General features: G+C 41.4%; 2 protein-coding genes across 3 annotated transcripts in view; one reads left to right on the top strand and one right to left on the bottom strand.

Annotated features, from left to right (window-relative positions):
- The window catches only part of LOC115044896 (myelin basic protein), a 40,044-nt gene extending 36,163 nt beyond the window's left edge, over nt 1-3,881 (bottom strand). Inside the window, exon 1 of one of the 2 annotated variants that reach the window (XM_029504213.1) lies at nt 3,527-3,881. The gene's annotated coding sequence lies outside the window, so the exon portion shown is untranslated. Of the gene's footprint in view, nt 1-2,725; nt 3,057-3,526 lie in introns of those variants that run through there. The other variant, XM_029504214.1, reaches the window with a different exon arrangement.
- An 8,391-nt stretch (nt 3,882-12,272) lies between these two features.
- On the top strand, nt 12,273-20,456 carry LOC115045455 (galanin receptor type 1). Its single transcript, XM_029505143.1, has 3 exons — nt 12,273-13,229; nt 13,341-13,406; nt 20,136-20,456. Exons 1-3 carry the CDS (start codon nt 12,564-12,566, stop codon nt 20,454-20,456), a joined length of 1,053 nt encoding a protein of 350 aa, XP_029361003.1. The 5' UTR covers nt 12,273-12,563.

The following is a 20,456-nucleotide window of genomic DNA, read 5'->3' as shown; positions in this document are numbered from 1 at the left end:
TGGTGACAGCCTCACTTGGTGTGCCAACTGTATGCGGAGCAGTGATTTCCCGATTTCATTTTTCAGTGTGCTTACAAGTCTGTCTCTGCTCATCTAACCTATGTTTGCATAAAGAATTGATGCAAAACTCTCATGCCTTATCCTCTACAGCAGAGGTGTCCAAATCCGGTCCTGTAGGGCCACTGTCCTGCATGTTTTAGATGTCACCCTGCTCCAACACACCTGATTCAAATGAGCAGCTCCTCATCAAGCGCTGCTGAAGTCTGATCAGAAATCACTCATTTGAATCAGGTGTGTTGGAGTAGGAACCATCTAAAACCTGCAGGGCAGTGGCCCTCCAGGACCCGATTTGGACACCTCTGCTCTACAGCCCTCTTTCTTTTCTATAATAGAAAATCATAAAAAAAAGTGTGTGTGTGTGTGTGTGTGTGTGTGTAAGGATTCTATACAGATTATCTTGAATCATATAATTTCAGTTAGATCGCCTCACCAGAGGAATGTTATGGTGGCTGGCACAGCTGTTCAAACATCTGACTGGCCCTGCATTTTTACTCATCATGCTGTGACCACATAACCATTAAGACCTTCACCACTCCTAGATCAAAATTCCAGTGCGGTATAAGCACAACTCGTTGAATCAGTGAGGACAGTCGGGTGATGGCAGAGCAGGAGGAGAGGTCAGAGTTTTGTCAGCTCAGCGACCAGTTGTCTGTGACTGGCCAACACCAACACACACAGAAGCGATGTTTGACTGTGGCTTTCAGGCACCGGACTGCTTCCTGCTGCTGCTGCTGTGATGGTTGAGACGGGGATGGGTGTAAAGACTAACACACAGCTGTTAATGTGCCAAATCTTTTTCTTTTTTTTCCCTCCTATTTTAATTTCTTAGAAGACTGCCTTGGGACTTCACTCTTGAAAGAGCACATATGGCTCTGAGGGGATATTAGACACTGATGGGAAAACGGTATTCCCAGGGGGCCATTGCTTTGTTAATTCAAGCATACATTTGTTTATCCTAGATATGCAAAGGCACCTTCCATTGCTCCCTGATTGGTGTAGTGATATTGCTTCAGGACTGGAGCATAAGCTCAACACTTCTACATAGAGACACACAACTGCAGCCTCCTGGGTTTTGGTGTCTGATAATCCAAGGTACAACCTCTTGACTTGGGTCTATCAGCAAAAAACTCAACTCTAACATCTGCTGAGCCACGCCTTGGGGAAAAAAAAAAACAAAAAACTACTGTTATTGCACAGGGGGTGCTTATATTAGCAGGTAATGTGACTTAACCAGTCTGCCAAGAACAGGCACCGACAGGAGGGGAAGTGAGAAAAGAGAGGAAGTTTGTGAGTCTGCGAGGACGGAAGTTGACTAACCTCAGTGTATCACCTGCAAAACAAAAGACAGCATATGGCAGCCACACAAACACACATTTAAATAAGTGCTGAGAAAAACTTAACCTGACTTTTACATTAACTGGCTGCAAAACCACACTCAAGGATTAATGGTGAACACACATCTTGTTCATAAAGCCAAAGGAATGCAAACGAGACACGTGACAGCTGAGCAAACCGCTTGGCATTTTCTCTCCTGGCTGAGCTGAGGCAAACTCTGTGACATGCAAAGGAATGCAGGTAGCAGCAGGAAAGCAGAGCTTTCACCTAGAAATGTGCAAGGTTTGAGCAGCTACACTGTTTACATGCATTACTTGAAGCTTTTCTCTGTTCAATCCTTGGCGGCCAACAAAATCCATTAGATCATTCCAAAGACATTTTCCATCACTCGGTATTAACCTGAATGAAAGTGTAAGAGTTACAACAATAATGTAATCTGTCAATACTGTGCCTGTGTTGTCATGATTTTCAAGTTCAATGGTGTGAACAACACAGAATCAGTTCTCATCATCATTTGACGCATGATAGGAAAAAAAAGGCAATGAATAAATGCACAGGTCATTTGTAATCAGACAGAGCCAGAGGTTAGCTTGCTGAGTGTTCCCTGATGAAGAGACATCGAGCCCTACAGGCTTTACCAAATCTGTGCAGTCCGGACATAATCAGCCACTCATGTGCAAGTACTTTATTTATAGATCATGCCCAGCAGTGACAGTAAGATAACATGTCGGTGCAGCTTTGCGCCCCAATGTCTTTATTTCTTTTGTCGAAGTAATGTGTGGCCATAAATAAATAAATAAATAAATAGCTCATGGCTTTTCATGGGCTCATTTGCTGTTTTCACACACTGCTGCTCTACCAGCATTAAATCTACATTAGAGCCTATAAGATGCTAGCCACCACTTTTTTCTTGTTAAGTTGTGAAACAGGTGGAGCTTGTTGCAGACATTGTTAACAATGCAGAGTGATATATTAAACGTCATTTCCTCTAAGGTTTAGTGTGTGTTTAAGTCTCCTCAAATCATCCAGATCATTCTATACACTGGTTAGGACATGACAATGACAACAACATTACTGAACTTAAGAAACCATAAACATAACTGCTAACCTTAAAACACCTGTCCAACACTCAAAGCAAAGCAAACACTATGTAAAATGATTATTCATTTATGATGCCAAGGTTGAACTGATGCAATTCAAGTGTTTTGACAGGCAAAATGTCATAAGTATGTTTCTGCAGTGGAGTCAAACACTAATTTTAATTTACCGTATTATTGTAGTCACTTGTGTGCGTGTGTGTGTGTGTGTGTGTGTGTCAGCTTACACTCACGTGTTCTCTTGAAATATTCCCACACAAGGCTTTTGCTTAAGTACCAAAGCAAAACTCAGTTTAAAACCTTAAAATCTACAGGTGATGAGCCTCGGTGCATGCTGTCCTGTCTCCTGTACGACGATTTTCGATATCAAAACGATGGCTGAGACTTAATAGAAAAATTTGGCATCTAAACACAAGCCACTTTTCGAGGCAGTCACCGCTGAATAACCTGTTTCCCTGTCGGTCCAGCAGCCCTCTCGCACCGAAACACGCTGGTGTTTCCGGTAGAAAACGGTTTGAAGCACTTAGAAATCTCTGCGTGTGGCTGAGTTAAAGTCCGGCCGGGCCTGTCTCACACGGGCCGATCCGAAGAGGACCGAGGTGTGTTGTCAGTTAGTTCCCGAAATGCGTTTGTTGTGATTGGTCGGTTTCGGGACGAGCAGACTGCAGCGGGGGGTGACCCAGTCAGAGCACAAAGCGGAGACAGTGTCCGGCGGTGATGCTCAGAATAACAACCACTGCAGCACGGTCAGCCTGCCGGACTCAGGTGGACTCAGGTGGACTCGGGTGGACTCGGGGGGACTCGGGTGGACTCGGGTGGACTCGGGCCTCCCTGCAGGTTTTCCCTAACAAGTCGACGTGGATAACGTGCGTGACAGTTGTTAAACCGCCGCGAGCGCTGCGGCCGCAACACACAAAAAAAAAAACTAGACGCCAACAGCCCGTAGTAATAATAACAATAAATAAACCATGCGTGTCGCAGTCCCTACGCTGGCTTGTGTGTTTTGTTTTTGTGTCAACTGAACAAGCACCTACCCTTCTCCGCTCAGTCCGTGTCAGGCATCCGCGGCCGAGCCGCGCGGCGCGGCGGTGGATGAATCCGGCTGTCAGGCTGCTCTCAGCGGAGACACCATCCACAGTGGACGCCCTCTTCCTTCCCCCTCCCTCTCCCCCCACCCTTCCTCCGCGGTCGGCCGCTGCTCTTCTCGGCGGAGTGGCGTCTTTACAAAAACAACACCAGGAAAACAAAGAAAAACAGAAACAAAGCAAAGAGAGGAAGGGATCGGGGGGGGTGGAGAAAAAACAAACAAACAAACAAAAAGCGAAAAGGTGTCTCGGCTGCTTCCTGATTGAGCGCACAGTGAGTGGTGATGGTGGTGTTTGTAAAGGGGTGGGGCGGCGCGCGGCTTCGCTCCGCCAAGACAGGCACGTCTGTGCAAGTCTGTGCGTGATTAGGAGCGCGTGCTTTTCTACGCTGGGAGGAGGCGGGTGGATTAACGCGCGAAAACGTGGAACGTGATTTATTTATTTTTCCTGAACATACAATAATACTGACAGCTCCAGTGCCTGGCTCAAGGCAGGAGCGAGATACTTTCCAGACTTTTTACCATTGCTCCAACTTCCCAACAAAAAGGAGCAAAGTTATTTCTCGAATTCGCAATGACGTTCATTAATCGTCACCTGTTATACAGCTATCAGCTGTTTTTTTTTTTTTAACTTTCTACTTTATATTTGCAATTTCTACATTTCAAATATAAACACCATGCTTCCTCTGTTATATTAACTTGACATGCACGACAGATCAAGCTTTGGTTTAGCTCTGCCTTAATCAGCTACAATAATATGCTGCATAATGCATAATGCATTTTGCTTACTTTGCTGTTAAACTTTTTTTTAGATTTATTAATGTTCCTTTTCACTTTTGTCTCTGACACAAATATCCCCCCTTTTATGATTTCATAAATAATTTTCACATGTCTTTTCCATCATGCACCCCATTGGACATGATACAGTGGGTACAGAAAGTATTCAGGCCCCCTTAAATATTTCACTCTTTGCATTGCAGCCATTTACTAAAGTAATTTAATTTGATTCTTTTTCCATTAATGTACACACAGCAACCCAACAGAGCATCTATGGAGAGACCTGAAAACGGCTGTCCACCAATGCTCACCATCCATCCTGACAGAAATGGAGAGGATCTGTAAGGAGGAATGGCAGGGGATCCCCAAATCCAGGTGTGAGAAAGGTGTGTGCTGTGTGTACATTAATGAGGAAAAATATCAACTTAAATGATTTTAGCAAATGGCTGCAATGTAACAAAGAGTGAAAAATGTTAGGGGGCCTGAATACTTTCTGTATCAACTGTACATGAGCTGGTGCTCATAAAAAATTATTAGTTTCTTACTGATATTCTTTGGAAAAAAGTAAAAAAAACTTCCATGACTTTAAAAGGGAGTTTTAAATGAAGGCTCCAGCGATGCACTCCATATTACCCCACTTCTCCTACAATATAAAAAGCTTTTTATATGGACATAATGGAGATCCCTGTCAGCAAACAATCAAACACAGCAACCTAAGAAGCTGAAAGGATAAAGTCTGTCCATGTAGTTCCATAAAATTCAGTAAGTCCTAACAAAAGTTTTGTTCTTCATCTCAGCACAATGGGACAAAAGAGAAGTAAGAAACTGTGTACTACATACTGTACCTATCAAATATGGTACACACAAATCAGTGGAGGTTTGATACATTTTACCCCATCTGGGATATTCAGGTGTCCAGCAGCTCATTAGAAGTGCTGAAAATAGTTAGTGATAAATTATTTCAATAAAGGGGCCACTTCCTCACACAGCATGATGGCACCAGGGATGAAGACTCTCCTGGTGCAAAACACTCCTATAAACCACAGACCCGGGTAATTTGACCAACCTGTCCTCTCTCTTTGTGTTTATCTCTGACATCATGCTGCCACAGCAGACTGTAGCATAAACAAAGGTGTTTGCCAGCACCAACTAATAAAACATGTGCATCATTTCACCGCAGACCTCAAAGGACCTGAGCCTCCAGAGAAAGAAAAGACCTCAGAGTCTAGACCTGCGAGAGTTAGTGATCATCCTCCTGGTCTGGGAAGTCTTCAGAGGGAGGTAGCTCTTGTCTGATAGACAGCACAATATCCACATTTGTGGTTGTAGCAAGACTCAGAGTTGTATTTAAACTCTGCTATATGCAGGATGGAAACCAGAGCAGTTTCCCTGTTCAAAAACTCATTTGCTGAACCGATAATCAATAGTACTCGTTAAACAAAAGGTTTCACAATCACTTGGCTTGGTGTTTGAGCTATACGCTAATATAAGCACATCAACCAAAAGTGAAAACGTGCTAGTATTCAACACTTATGAAGTTTACCGTGTTCACCGGCTCAGTTCACTGTGTTAGTGCGTTTCTCTCATTCACATTGAATTTTACTTACAGCTGAGGCTGATGGTAATATCAGTACCACTGCAGTATTTTGATCATAAAACAAAGTACAGAACATTTTAATGTCAAGATTTCCTTGTTGTGAAACATTTGAAAGACGTCAGAATTCTGTGGCAAATTAATATTAGCATTCGATTTTGATATATATTTTGGTATCTGACGCTGATATCAAGCATTCAACGAAATGTCACCATCTGATGACCTTGGTGATCTGCTTTATGCTCATAGCAATCAGATTTAAAGAGAAATGAAAGAAAGACACTTTGCTTCATTCCTCTGGTATCACCAATATGTCCTATGAGAAATCATTCAGCCACAGCAATCCTGCATAAAGATGATCAGATGTGATGCTGTAACATGGTGATACAGATACCGCAAATCGTTTTGTGCAAATGTATCAAGAACGGCAGTCTAATCGACCCTGACAGTTATCCTCATGGTGTTTATGACTGCAGGGGTGTGTGGGGGGGGGGTAGGATATATGTGGGTGTGTGTATTGGGGGAAAGCTAGCAGAAGCAACAGTACGATTGTTTTTCAGCGGGATCAGCCCAAGGCCAAGAAAATGACTCATCATCATCATAGTCAGCCATACAATAATAGCCCATTGGTTTAGAACCTAGACCAATTTGGACAGAGATGCAGTAACTCGTTGTCATGGAAATAGCCAGGCTTCAGTCGAGGTAATGGAGCTAAAACATCATGGATTAGCTATCACAGCAACTCAGGAAGTGCCAGTTGTTTATCGTTTCTTTATCTGTGTTGAGGGAAATGAGTGCTTACTGCTTAGCAAGTTGTGCGGGTTCAAATTCCCTTTCTTTCATTATATCATCAGTTATTGATTGGAAATGAAATACACATACTCCACATTTAGACCCAGGGGTTTGTTTTCACCAGAGGAAGACAAGGACAGGTGGTGAATAACAGACACATCCTCATGATTTGATCTTTTTATGTATCGCTGAATGCTTTGTGACTTGGTGAAAATATTTCCAGGTGTCTTGCTCCCCTCTGTATTTGTCTGGAATGTAATCAGCCCGATTGGCAGTCCTCATGCATACAACAGCAAGATGTGTTTCCTTTCAAGCTTTTAACTAAATCATTCAAGGCAGGTGGAAGATTTTCCACTTACATTTTTCATGTGTTTTTTGTTTTGTTGGCATCCACTGAGGAAAAAATGATCTACATAATCAGGAAAGGAAGGTCTTTCTGGGTGAAGAAGAAAAGGAGTCATTATAAAGGAACTTGCAGCTGAGCTTCCTTTTTATATAGTTAGTGAGAGGTAACTATATAACCACCTGTGTTGCAACATGTGGGGCAAAAACTGTACTCAAGGCAAGCCATGGAGCTGACTCACTGTGATGATCCTGAACAGGAAAAAAGCCAAAAGATGGAGAGCAGAAAAATATATCATATATAAATAGATTTAGGTAGTATAGCTGCATTTGTAATTTGTACAATAGATTTTAAGTTTGTAATATATGCTTTCATAAGACTGCAGTGTTAGGCCAGAATAGTTGACTGTACTGAATTCCCTTTTTTACCTTTCAGTATAATCATGAAATGTTTAATGTAAAACTAACTAGAGTTAAAAGCTGGTGCAGCTGGTTCCTTACTGTGTCCTAATATATATGATTTTAAATATAAAGGAATGTAGGCGATGATAAAATATTTGCCCCGTATACATGTACAAGCACAAACTATTTCTTCAATGCAAGTTACAAGACCATTAACATTTACCCAACAACTTCCTCTGAGGCTTTATAATGCAAAACAGGAATGTGAAGCAGTGATATGAAGCGTGAAATTTTAATGGTCAGGGTTACTGATAATTGTTTTGTTGTTTTTTTTTTTTTTTTAAAGAAACTAGCTCCTTCCAAACGACCTGAGCAGTTTCACTTTATTGCTACACAGGTTGTGAATGGCCTCCAAGAAACGTGACGGATAAAAAAAAACACTGCCTGGTTTCACCTTCTTAGGTTTTATCTGCTCAAAAGGGGAAGCGGCTCACATAACATCTCACAGGCAGAGCACAACCTCCACTGCAGCCAGGCGTGGCATCAAATCAATCTGTTCACACAAAAACTCTCATCTCACGCAGGGTCTGGCTGACGGGGCTAATGGCAATTATAATGTTTGGCTGTCAAAGATATGTGATGTAGCTAGAGTATGATCACAAAAGTCGCTAAAATATTTTTTATAGTGTGGAAAGAAAAGGGATTTTTGTGACTGCTTGTTCTTTTGGCAGTACCATTCATCCTGACGGATCAGAAGAATCAACAGACCTTTTTTTACGTTGACATTTTCTCAACATAAATTCTCACAAGGCCCATTGAATAAAAGCCTTTTCATCCTTTATCAAACAAAACAGCACAGAAACACATTCAACAGAACCCTCTTTATCTGCGTGACAGGGAACAAAAGGTAAAAGGAAAAATGAAGGAAAGTTGAAGCAGCATTTTCATTTGAAAGAAACTTGATCAGATGTGCTGACAGCCAACTTTTTTTTTATTTATTTATTTATTTTTTTCGTGGCATTTACAGTGAGTACGAGAATATTCCCAACGTCGTAATAAGCCTATCCAAATGTTGGAGCTGTGTGCAGAACTGTTCTTTTTAACCACAGCGATTAACCTGCACGACTTTCATTATTTCCAGTGAAGACAGTCTACCAAAAACACAGAGAGGGAATTGGCTGGATAAATGCCAGAGTCAGCAGCAAACAACTTCAGTACTGAAATACACATTAAGCTATCAACAATAGATTTCCATCTGAGCTGTTTTTAGAGTCCTCAATTCAACACTTCGATAAAAAATGGCCCCATCTGGTGGAAGATATCTGTAAAAATGTCCTTAAAACTTCATCAAGAAAGTATCTGGCTGCCGTGATATCTGCTGGGGTTTCCATATGTTACTGGATCTGCTTACTTTTCTCTTGCTATTGACAAAAATTACTGTCAATATACTTTTACTGGACACGCAATGTTGTTTTAAAGGCACACTCCTACTCTTTATTTATTCCTATTGGGAGTTTTTTTTTTTTTTTTTTTTTTCTTAAGGTAAAAGAGACAGGGAAGTCAATGGGAGATGGGAGGCAACATGCAGCAAAGGACCATCATTTGGATTCAGTCCCTTCCCAGGTGAGCCTGGGCAGGAGCACCCCGAATTCCTACTGTTTTACACATTATGTTTAGTTTAGTTCTCACAAAGCATTATACACTTGGAGAAAAGAGCCAATTCTTTTGTGGCTGAAAATGCCCCAAGTTGGAAAGGGTCACACACACTAAAGAATTAAGGTAAGGATTTCATTGAACAATTGTTGAATACACAATTGTCACCACGACATCTTGAAACAATGTAATCCACGCCATCACATGGCCACATCCTAATGCATTTAGGCATGTAGATGTGGTCAAGACAACTTGCTGAAATTAAAAAAAAAAAACTGGAAAAGTCTGGAAAAGAGAAAATATCCAGTGAGTGGCGGTTGTGTGGACGAAAAAATGCCTTGTTGATGTGATAGGTCAGAGGAGTATGGGCAGACTGGTTCGAGATGATAGAAAGGCAACAGGAACTCAAATAACTACTCATTAGAACCAAGGAATGCAGAATGCCATCTCTGAACGCACAACACGTCGAACCTTGAAGAAGATGGGGTACAACAGCAGAAGACCACACCAGGTGCCACTCCTAACAGCTAAGAACAGGGAAGTCAGGCTATAATTTGCCCAAGCTCACCGAAATTTGACAATAGAAGATTGGAAAACGGTTCCTGGTCTGACGAGTCTCGATTTGAGCTGCGACAATCAGATGGTAGAGTCAGAATTTGGTGTTAACAACACGAAAGCACGGTTTCATCCTGCCTCGTATCAACGGTTCAGGTTGGTGGTGGTGGTGGTGTAAATTGTGTGGCACATTTGGCCCGCTTTAGGCCCCTTAGTACCAACTGAGCATTGTTTAAACGCCAAAGCCTACCTAAGTACTGTCGCTATGGGTATGACTGTTTGTCATATCACCAAATAGGCAGCATAGATAATTGGGGTTAGGGTTACAATTAGTCTGAGCATTTAGAGGTTAAATGCAATCTAATCGTGATCGAACAGGTGGGTGGCTGCTGAGCTAGCTGTCTTGCCTCTTGTTAGCGCTGCTTTTGTTTGCTCTGAGGCATGAAGGCTGCAGTGCTAAGCCTGTGGGCTCTGGAAGGAAACCACGGAATTATTCCATCCTGCCTGACCCATCCTCACCTTCAGTAAGCCCAAACTAATTGAAAAACCAATTCGCTGCAGAAGGGTAGATCAAACATGTTAACCTGATGGTTAACCTTTGTGGTTTGGTTATTTCTACACGTCTGTCATGTTGATGTAAATGCAGGATGTAAATTTCACACACATGCATGCAGAATCCAACTTCTCATTGTGAGGATTTGTTGGCGTTCTGTGCTTTTATGTGGCTGATGTTTCGTTTTTTGTTGTTGGGTACTGTGATCGTTTAATTCAACATCAGTAATGGATTGGGGGTTGGGAACAAATAGGTTTATACTTCCTCCCACTCCTTTTCAGACATGATGGCAAGGTCATTGTGCTTTGATGCTGTTTTCTTTGTGCTTGCATGTTGTCTGCAGTGGAATGGCCACCCAGACTTGTTTTCTTGCTTTGTGTTGCTTGTTTGTTCTGTTTTTTAGAAGTTTGAAATAAAGATATTCATCATCATTATCATCATAGTCATTTCTCCCATGTTCATAGGACAACTGATTACCATTCAATCAGCACTGCTGTCTGACTGTATGAGATCTGGCCAGCTTGTTCCAAGACATTTGTTCAGTTTTTTATATTGTCATTATGGAGCTAAATGTTTTTATTCTAATCTTTCAATATTGTATTTTTGGTGAATCTCGACTTGATAAGTTCAGCTCAGAGGCTTTTCTGTGACAGTGAAATGGATTCCTGAGGTGAATTTTTCATCAGCAGCTCCTCAACTCTGACTTTGACTTGATCCTTCGGTCTTATGGGGAACGTGTGACAAGAATCTTGAGGGAGTGCAGTAAATTATAGATAGATAGATACGTTATTAATCCCGAAGGAAATTTAAGGCATCCAGTAGCTTACTCAGAAACGTATATAGCACCCACATATAACAGACACACAACTCACATATCAGACATATAAAAACTATGAAGCAATAACAAAATATATTGGAAAAAATAAATAAAAAGGAAAAGAATTTAAGGCAAAGGTTGGAAAGGAGGTGAAATGGGTCGGCAGCAGACATCACATTTTGACGAGTTGATGAAAGGTAGACTCACTCCGTTAAGTTTATTTCACGCCTCTTCTTCTGTGTTGTATTAAAAAGTTGAATGGCCGTGGGAACAAAGGACCTCCTTAGTCGGTCTGTGTGTCTGTAGCATGACAGACACAGAAGCCTGCCACTGACAGAATATGTTGTGTAGTGGATGTCAGTCATTGTCCATGATGCATGTTACTCACAGTCCTTTTCCCTGCGGCAGATGGTGGCGTCCTCAACGCCCGCCTTCTCCTGGTAGGCAAGTGCGTGGTGGGCCTGGGGTCTGAGGAGGTGGAGTAGTAATCGCTCCATGGTCTCTTAGAAATTAAATTTCTGTCATCTCTGTGGTAAGGAAGCATGATTTGGGTGTGCGGGTTGCATTTCTTATAAATATTTGCATTTCGACTTAATCAGAAATTAACTGAGAAGCGTGTTGGAAGGACCCCATATTTACTTACAATAAGCTGTTTGTTTGTTTCTAGGTGCTTGATAACTGTTGTAAAGAGGTCAAAGGTCAACGACTTTAGAATTCCATTTTATTCTATTTATTTAATCTCTTTTGGACCTTGATTCAGTTATAGCATGACCAATTTAGCAGTAGTTCTACTTTCCTGTATTTTTTATTTACAGCTAGTTTACCTGTAGCCACTTAATTTATCCACTTTATGCCATTTGTCAATATAGCGTTTGAAGCATTTATATATAATAAGTAATATAAGTTGCTGAAGTAATAAGTAACAGAAAATCCAAAATTTTCTTTTGCATTTAGAAATCTAACAGTTTTCCCCCAAAAGTATTTGCTGCCAAACCGTGTTTGCCAAACTAAAAAAACAAAACAAAAAACACCTTAATTGTGCAGGGTCTGTGGAGTAGAAAACGTGTTTTTTTTTTTTTTTTCTTCCTGATTATCTCTTTGGGCGGGTGGTATTACTGCCTGGTGACGTGAACGGCACAGCCCAGCCCCTGCGATAACGTGAGGAAAAAAAGTCCAGACTCTGGCAAACGGGCTGCACAGCGCGGCGCGGCAGCTGCGAGGACGCACGGCGAAACGCACGAAACTACGAAATTTGCATCTTTGAAGCATTAATTTAGTCGTATTACTCATTTTAGGTTTAAGAGCAGAGAATGGATTAATTACTGAGCTTTAGATACGAGAGAAGAGAAAAAGAAAATAAACAAGCAAAAGGAGCGCAAAAGGAGGCGCGCTGGACCGTCTGAAGAGTACGCGTCATGGAGCAGCGGCGGCGCACAGACCTCCCGTAGGTCATCTCGGTTAGTATTCGCGCACGTCTAAAGTGGAGGGAGGGGGAAGAAACCATGGACTTCTCCGACTCGGGTTGGCTTTTGCAAGAGCCGTGGAACCTCAGCAGAGCGGGAGAAGAGGAGGAGAAACTTTTATTCGGGATCGGGACGGATAATTTCATCACGCTGCTGATCTTCGGGCTCATCTTCGCGCTCGGCGTGCTGGGGAACTCCATGGTGATCACCGTGCTGGCGCGCAGCAAACCGGGGAAACCGCGCAGCACCACCAACATATTCATCCTCAACCTGAGCATAGCGGACCTCTCATACCTGCTCTTCTGCATCCCCTTCCAGTCCACCATCTACATGATGCCCACCTGGGTCCTGGGCGCATTCATCTGCAAGTTCATCCACTATTTCTTCACCGTGTCCATGCTGGTGAGCATCTTCACTCTGTCTGCCATGTCCGTGGACCGATACATCGCCATCGTGCACTCGAGAAAGTCCTCCTCTATCCGAGTGGCCAGGCACGCTCTGATCGGAGTGGTGGTCATTTGGATACTGTCCCTGGCCATGGCAGCGCCTGTCATGTATTACCAGAACATCTTCAACGGAGTGGAGAATGACACCTTTTGCTGGGAAGTGTGGCCGGATCAAAACCAGAAGAAAGTCTATGTCGTGTGCACGTTTGTGTTTGGTTATGTGTTGCCTCTTCTGCTGATTTCCTTCTGTTATGCAAAGGTTAGAAAAGCTCTAGTCGCTTAATAATTAATCCAAGGACTGGTCTGTTAAAAAATTATATTTCATTTTTATTTACTTATTAATTAATTACTTTATTTTCTCTACTTCCAGGTTTTGAATCACTTGCACAAAAAACTAAGAAATATGTCCAAAAAGTCCGAGGCATCAAAGAAAAAGGTACGTATGAAACTGGACTGAATAGATGCTGGATAACTACCTGTGTAGTTATTTACTACCTGGAGAATTAAGCAAATAGTGAAAAAGATATCACAATGAAAATGGCACCAGTTAAACTTACTGGTCTGTAAAATGAGTCACACACAGTAAATATGATGCTCAGATAACTCGAAATCCCCTCTGTGTGTAGTGAAACCATCCCTAAAACAGGCCCCTTGAACCCTTGAGTTTTAGGTTACTCCTCTTTTTGCCATGAGGATGAGAGACAGATTTACTAATAATGATGATTGTGATGGTGAACAGTGCCAACCTTAATATAAATTTTAGCACACAATGAATAGATCAGCGGTTCACTAAGCTGCAGTGCTATTCCTCTGCAGACATCTGGTTTGATTCAAAGCAGAGGTCACTGCTCTTGGCCTTTACAAAGATATATATCACAGCTATACAGCCCCGTACTCCAGCATTCATTACTCAAAAAGACTCCTGCACCATATTTCCTCTATTTCAAAAAGGCAGCCAGAGGAAACTATTTTAATCCTCTCCATTTTCCATAGGGTCAAAATAATGAATATTAATTATTACTCTTATCTGGCCCCGCTGCAGTACAATGGGCAGAAGGCAGTGTGCAATTAAACTGCCATCTAGTCCTCATTATTCTTCCTGGTTGCCAGCTTTACTGAATATCTGTCCGACTGCTGTTATTCACAGCCGATCAGCTGGCCAGGGGAAACCTTGATGAGCATGTCAATGCATACCTACATATATACATTCTTTATCATAGCATGAGGCTTAAAGTGACAGTGGAGGGAAAAGCAGCAGTCACATCTCAGGTGTTGGGATGATTTACTGTGCTCACTCTGTAGAACGCTGACGGACCACGCACAGAGCGAATGTAACACCGAGAGCTTTGTGGGAATCTGTCGGCAAACAGCTCATTAAAGTCAGACTATAGCAGATAGATTAGCTTTTAGGCAGGGGGAAGTACAGTATCAGCAGTGACAATTGGGCTTGTGCCAAAATTGTGTGTTTCCTTGGGAGTGAGTTTCTGTTTTCCCCAGTGTGTGTGAAGTATAGTGTTTAATGATAGGAATATTAATGCGCAGCATATAGTCACCTTTAGACTGAAAAATGCTTGTGTCGAAAAAGATGGATAGATACTTTATTAATCCAGAAGGAAATGTAAGAAAAATGTTAATTTCTCACTTACTCTCTTACTTTTATTCACATTACCAAATTTAGAGACTCATAAAATTGATTTGATTTGGCAGAGAACACAAATGTGCTCTTCGCTGATCTCACGGTCTGAACTCAAGGTATTTTTAAGAGTTGACAAATTACGATATGTCACCTGTCCCCTAGCTGCTTCTCCTCACTAACTGATGTACTGACATCCGTATAAAAACACAACGTAGCTGTTATTTTTTTGTTTGCCTGTCTAGAGGTAGCTAATGACGCATCTGCCACCTGTGGCTGTTATCAGTGTGAACAATTTGACCATAATTTATAATGAGAAATCATATGGCTGATCAAACTGTTAGACAAGACGATTAATAGGTGTCATACATCAACCTACCCAGTCCCAAAGCTTTTTTTTTTTTTTTTTTTGGGATAAAGATATGTTTTGGCATTGAAACTACTCAATATGAGTAAGAAAAGGATAAATTCAACAGTTTGTTGTCATGTTTGCATGAGCGCAACAGCATGGCTAACACAAAGACGTCAAGGATAACACACACAAATATCAACAGAGCGGGAAGAGCTGGAGAACCCAACAGTGTTCCTGTTTTATTCAAAGGTGGTTGATCTTGTTACTATCCTTTCTGTCACAACATCTATATTTTTTTAATTGCTGTAGCTACATCTTTGAATAAAATGTAAGAGGATATAAGACGACACCCTTCAGCATTTCCTTCTGAGAAAATACTTTTTGCAGTGAGACAACGCCCCGACTTGGTTGGCTCCTGCTGGGAGAGTTTCCCCCAGATAGCATTAATGCGATGTGCTTTTCTCTTGGAAGCAGTCAAAATCATTTCCCAACATTTTTCACAGACTTCAGCATGTTTGAGCTCATCATCTCTAACAGCCATAATTCTTAAATGTTTGAAAGATATTCTCCCTGCTTCGTTTCTGCCGTAAATATGTCAAGTGCTGAGAACTTGTTTTAGTGTCCATGAACTGTTTTCCATTGTGGCAGCAAAACATGTCACAAAAGATTTCTGTGCCTCCCGAGGGCTAAACTGCGCTAGCAAAACAGTTTGCCAGCTTGACTAAAAAGACTACAAACAACCCATAATTCAGCGCCCTCTGCTGCAGCAGTTGTTGCAGAAAAGAAAATCTGAGGTTTTGAATAGATTTTTTAATACCATTTCCAGAAAAGAGGAAAAACGGTTGAATTGAAACCAAAGCGATACTTTTCTTGGTGTATTACGTTGAGGGAGCAATTCAGTTGAAGATTAAATTAGATGCAAACATTTGAAGGGATTATTTGTTAGTTTCCTCATCATTCTCCAATAGAGTTCAGCCTCAATTATTAGTCCTTTATTTTCCCAGATTTGTCTCTTACAGAGGAAAGCCATATCAGCTCTTGTCTCTATCATGTCCTCTCCTTTCATCTGAAATCAGCATGCTAACCAGCTAGCCTGTTTAATTACGTTTAAATCACAGTCTCCCCTGAAGACTCTTTAGTTATAACTATATCTGAAGCGCTTGTCAAGCCACAATTAACAAACAAGAAGCCACATTTACAAGTGCTACCTTTAAATTAGCTGTCAAGGTTGGGCTTTTATTTCTGTGCAGCTAGATACCCTTGCAGCCATTTTGCCACAGTTTGCATTGAGACATGAAGGAGAAACTGCCAAGAATTCCTTTGAATGTTTTCTCCGACTCACTTGCTTGTAATTAGCGTTCCAGATGACCTCATGTCAATACAAAGTGAAGTGTAATGGCTGCCTGTTGTCCCTGCTGTGACTTCAGTGTCGCAGATCTCCTGTGTTCCTCTATACTTAAACTAGATCACCAAAAAACGAAAAGCATTATCACACCGACATTATTTTTTATTAATAATTGATTGGTTGGTGTTGTGTTCGCAAACAAAACCTAATTATTTGTAGAAGGCCACATAGTGTCCCTGAATGGAGACATTAGTTTAGTGTGCTTCACTACTGCTGTGAAATATAGTGCCAGTGACAGCTGGCAAAAGCGAGGTTACTCTCAGTCCTGTTGTGAAATATACCTGGACAAAGTTCTTATCACCCTCAGATACCCACAGTAGGACTTAAACTCCAGGCTTCCAGAGTCAAGAGAAATTAAACACAACCCACAAAAACTAAAATCTTTGTTGTAGCCGCTCCGATTTTATTAAATCCGAAATGTCTGGCTAAAAAACAATGAAGCTTTACTTACTGTTGCCTAACGTTCCTGGAACTATGAGAGTCACAGGGCTAATTTTACTTGGCAAACAACAATTGTATATAAAATAATTAGTAGTGTGAGTTTAGGAGTTTTCACTCAATGACATGAGTCTGGAATCCAGATGGGGCACATGGCTGTTTATGGATAATTATACACATTAACATTTGCCATCTTGAGATTTTAACAGCATTTGTAAATGGTACGCTATGCTGTGCTTGTCATATTTGTGTGTTACTATCGTTAAGTGTTATCATCATAACTGGCTGAATTAACAAGGCCAGTGTCACCCAGTTGGTCTCAGCTTCTACAAAAGAAAAAAAAAAAAAAAGATGTTATCGTTCAAGTGTTTGCACTCAGCTTTTAGAACTTGTAATTTATTTTGTAGTATTTTATACTAGTGCAGCTCAAACCAATGAGACAGTCCACCATTGCCACTAGCCAGTATGGTCCCTAAGAAGGGGGGGAGGCATCTCGTTTCCTGAGACCTAACGATCTGAGTTGGATGTTGTGTAGCGTGCAGGCATAAAAATGATCTAAAACAAGTAGGAAATAAATAAAAAAATAAATAAATGAATCAAATCAAACTGTATTTTTCAACTCCACCCCAATATCCGGTGACAAATACATTACTGCCACTTACAATTATACATGCAATAAAATTACAATTGTAGCACACAGTGTTAGATTGAAGCGGTAGTCACTATTAGCTTGGATCTAAAACTTCTTCCAACGATATTAAACGCTGACCTTTTCTTCATATTTCACACTAAAAGAATGAAGCTATCTGTTATATAGATATTGTACATAGAATTGTGCTTGGCAGAAATGGGAGTGATGCACATGTGGGGAGGTTCAGAAGAACTGAATTGGTTTTAGGTCTGTCTTGAGGCTGTAATATATTATGGTCTATTGGGCTGAAGTCAGAAACAGGATCACTATAGCAACCTCACAATAACGCAAGAAACAGCCGCCTTGATGGATTTTCTCTCCTCCTTTGATTCCGAAAAACTGATGATTATCACTAATTTGCAACTGAACCGGAAACATTATGTCTCATGAATCATTTTATCTTAGAAAGCAGTAAAACAGCACGATGAGCCCTAAATACAGAGCTCATCGCCTCACCTGGGAACTGAACCTGCGGCTAACCACCACTATGCCCCTGCAAGTAACTATGAATGGCTTTTTTAGTCAGGAGGCTTATTTTAGGTTTTCTTCCTGTGGTGGTGATGCTGCTGTTTATATTAAACAGGGGATGTGAATGTGTCATGGAGGACTGCCATTAGCATACTGCTGTACCACCACTGTGGGAACCCGTCCCTGGCTGTGTGCACGTGTGTGCGCTCACTTCCTGTAGCAGGGTTGGGCTGATATCGTAGCGCTGGATATGTTTACCTACTGTACGACATGATCGATGAGGTGCAGTTACATTACACATTTATTGTAAAGGAAGATCAATACTGGACTGCACCGTGGGAAGATTTTTAATTGAAACATTTGATCAAGAAGTATTTCACTCCAAAGATTTGTGCCAATATGCTGCCATATTCATCAGTGCAACTGTTCCTCCATTTGAGTTAAAAAGTTAAATTATAAATTATAAAAGTTAAAAAATTATTTATTTTGCTGCCATTAAATCTTGAGGAATTGCTGTTTAAGTATATTTTTGTGTGTGCCTGTTACATAACATGTTACACTGTCAAATGCAAACATTCCTAATAAGGGGGGGTCTACACATCCAGCTGCATCGTTAAAAAGCTAACTGAGGCTAACTACAGATTAACCCCGTCACAGCACACATTGTCATTGGCTCAGTGACAAGAACAATACAAGAGCCAAAGTGCTGCATACGAGAGTGCATAACCCTGCAGAGCATTTTTTCATTTTAATTATTTCATTGCATTTATAGGGACAACATGCATGTACATTAATCATTAATCAGTTAATTTCAAACTTGAAATGTTCAGCCATGTTGACTTTATACCTTTTCTCTGTTTACATTATTGGCAGTGTAAAGCATAAATAAACCTTTAACTCACCAGCAACATATAAATTATATGTTGCTGGTGAGTTAAAGGTAATAAAATGAAGGGTTTAAGAGCCCTTGACTTGGTAAGGAACTGCATGCAAATTGGTCAATTGTATCTGTGGGACGGCAGTACAGCTAATAATCATGTCATTATGTTAAAGCTGCACAAGTGAATATTTTATATACCGTATTAGCCACATGACTTTGTTTAATGTCAAAGGGGTTGCTCAGAGTAACAAAACTCCAGAGAATTATTGCCAGGTCTGCGGTGCCCTTCGGCTCCGAACAGCACACACTCATTTCCCACTGTAAAGCATTTTGCAGAGTTCAAAACAAGGCTGAAAATAGAGCGTGTGTTTGACTTACGTTTGCCAGACAGCCAGAAACTCCACTTCAGATGAAGAGCATGCACACGTCTGTAATTGAAGAGCTTCAGGATGGCGGCTGTGTTCTCTGCCCATCACGGCTCTAAGGAAATGTTTTTAAAGACGGGCCTCTTGCGCTCTCTTACTTAGCTGCACAACAATGACAGCTCACTCCTGACTCTGAGAAGAGACATAGGCCAGCGTACTATTTCACTGCACCACTGATGGCAAAAAGAAGTCAGATTGATAGCTGTCTTTAAGTTCATGGGAATGAGTTTATAGCGTCAGTCTCTAATTTCAAGGCTTCTCCAATATGACATAATGTTGATTTTTTAAATGATATACCATGGCGATTTTTTAATACCATTTCCAGAAAGCGCTAAAAATTTGCCTCACAATCAGCATTGCATATCCACCCTCGCTCCTCCTCACCGCTGCATCATTGCAAAAATCATTCTGGTTTTGAAAACCTAAGATGGATTAATTGCAAACTCAAGGCTTCAAAATGGCATTCCACTAACCCGCCGGGGGGATCAGTGTAATGCACTGGACCCTGTTTTTTTGTTGTTGTTTTTTTTTAGGATGATTTTGTGATTTCATCCAAATAATTGTGTATTTATTTGCATGTTTTAAACGTTAGCCTCGACTTTGCCCAGGAATTGCAATCCCAATGAATGACGAAGTTAAAAATGAATTGAAAAGTTTGGTAGATTGTAGCATGAGACAGACCATGAATAAAGAACAAAAGAAAAGCAGCAGGAGAATATGAAGAAAGATTTCTCCAAGGCAGCAAGCGATCAAAAACTGAAGTTTATTCTTCGATCCTTATGACTTAAGCCTTAAGACTCAAGTAAATGTTGTCCCTGTTGTGCCCGTGGCCACTTACTAATCCACTCACCTTTTCCCATTTGTGGATTGCAGACGGCTCAGACGGTGCTGGTGGTGGTGGTGGTGTTCTGTTTCTCTTGGCTCCCTCATCATGTTGTTCACCTTTGGGTGGAGTTTGGGAACTTCCCACTGAACCAGGCCTCCTTTGTGTTACGCGTGGCTGCCCACTGCCTGGCGTACAGCAACTCGTCGGTCAACCCGGTCATCTACGCCTTCCTGTCGGAGAACTTCAGGAAGGCTTATAAGCAGGTGTTCAAGTGCCAGATCGGTAGCAGTGACTCCCCGCTCAACACCGTCAAGGAGATCCGCAGCAAAGCGGACACTCCGCCATCGACTAACTGCACCAATGTGTGA

Source organism: Echeneis naucrates, chromosome 6 (assembly GCF_900963305.1).
Source record: "Echeneis naucrates chromosome 6, fEcheNa1.1, whole genome shotgun sequence".
Taxonomy (NCBI): Eukaryota; Metazoa; Chordata; class Actinopteri; order Carangiformes; family Echeneidae; genus Echeneis; species Echeneis naucrates.
The sequence above is the reverse complement of the archived record's forward strand: the minus strand, read 5'-3'. Positions and strand labels throughout refer to the sequence as shown.

Excerpts from the sequence above, each read along its gene's own strand:
- LOC115045455 (XM_029505143.1), top strand. The coding sequence starts at position 12,564 with ATGGACTTCTCCGACTCGGGTTGGCTTTTGCAAGAGCCGTGGAACCTC. Across the intron at positions 13,230-13,340 it reads TTTCCTTCTGTTATGCAAAG|GTTTTGAATCACTTGCACAA; the intron begins GTTAGAAAAGCT and ends CTCTACTTCCAG. Across the intron at positions 13,407-20,135 it reads CCGAGGCATCAAAGAAAAAG|ACGGCTCAGACGGTGCTGGT; the intron begins GTACGTATGAAA and ends TGTGGATTGCAG.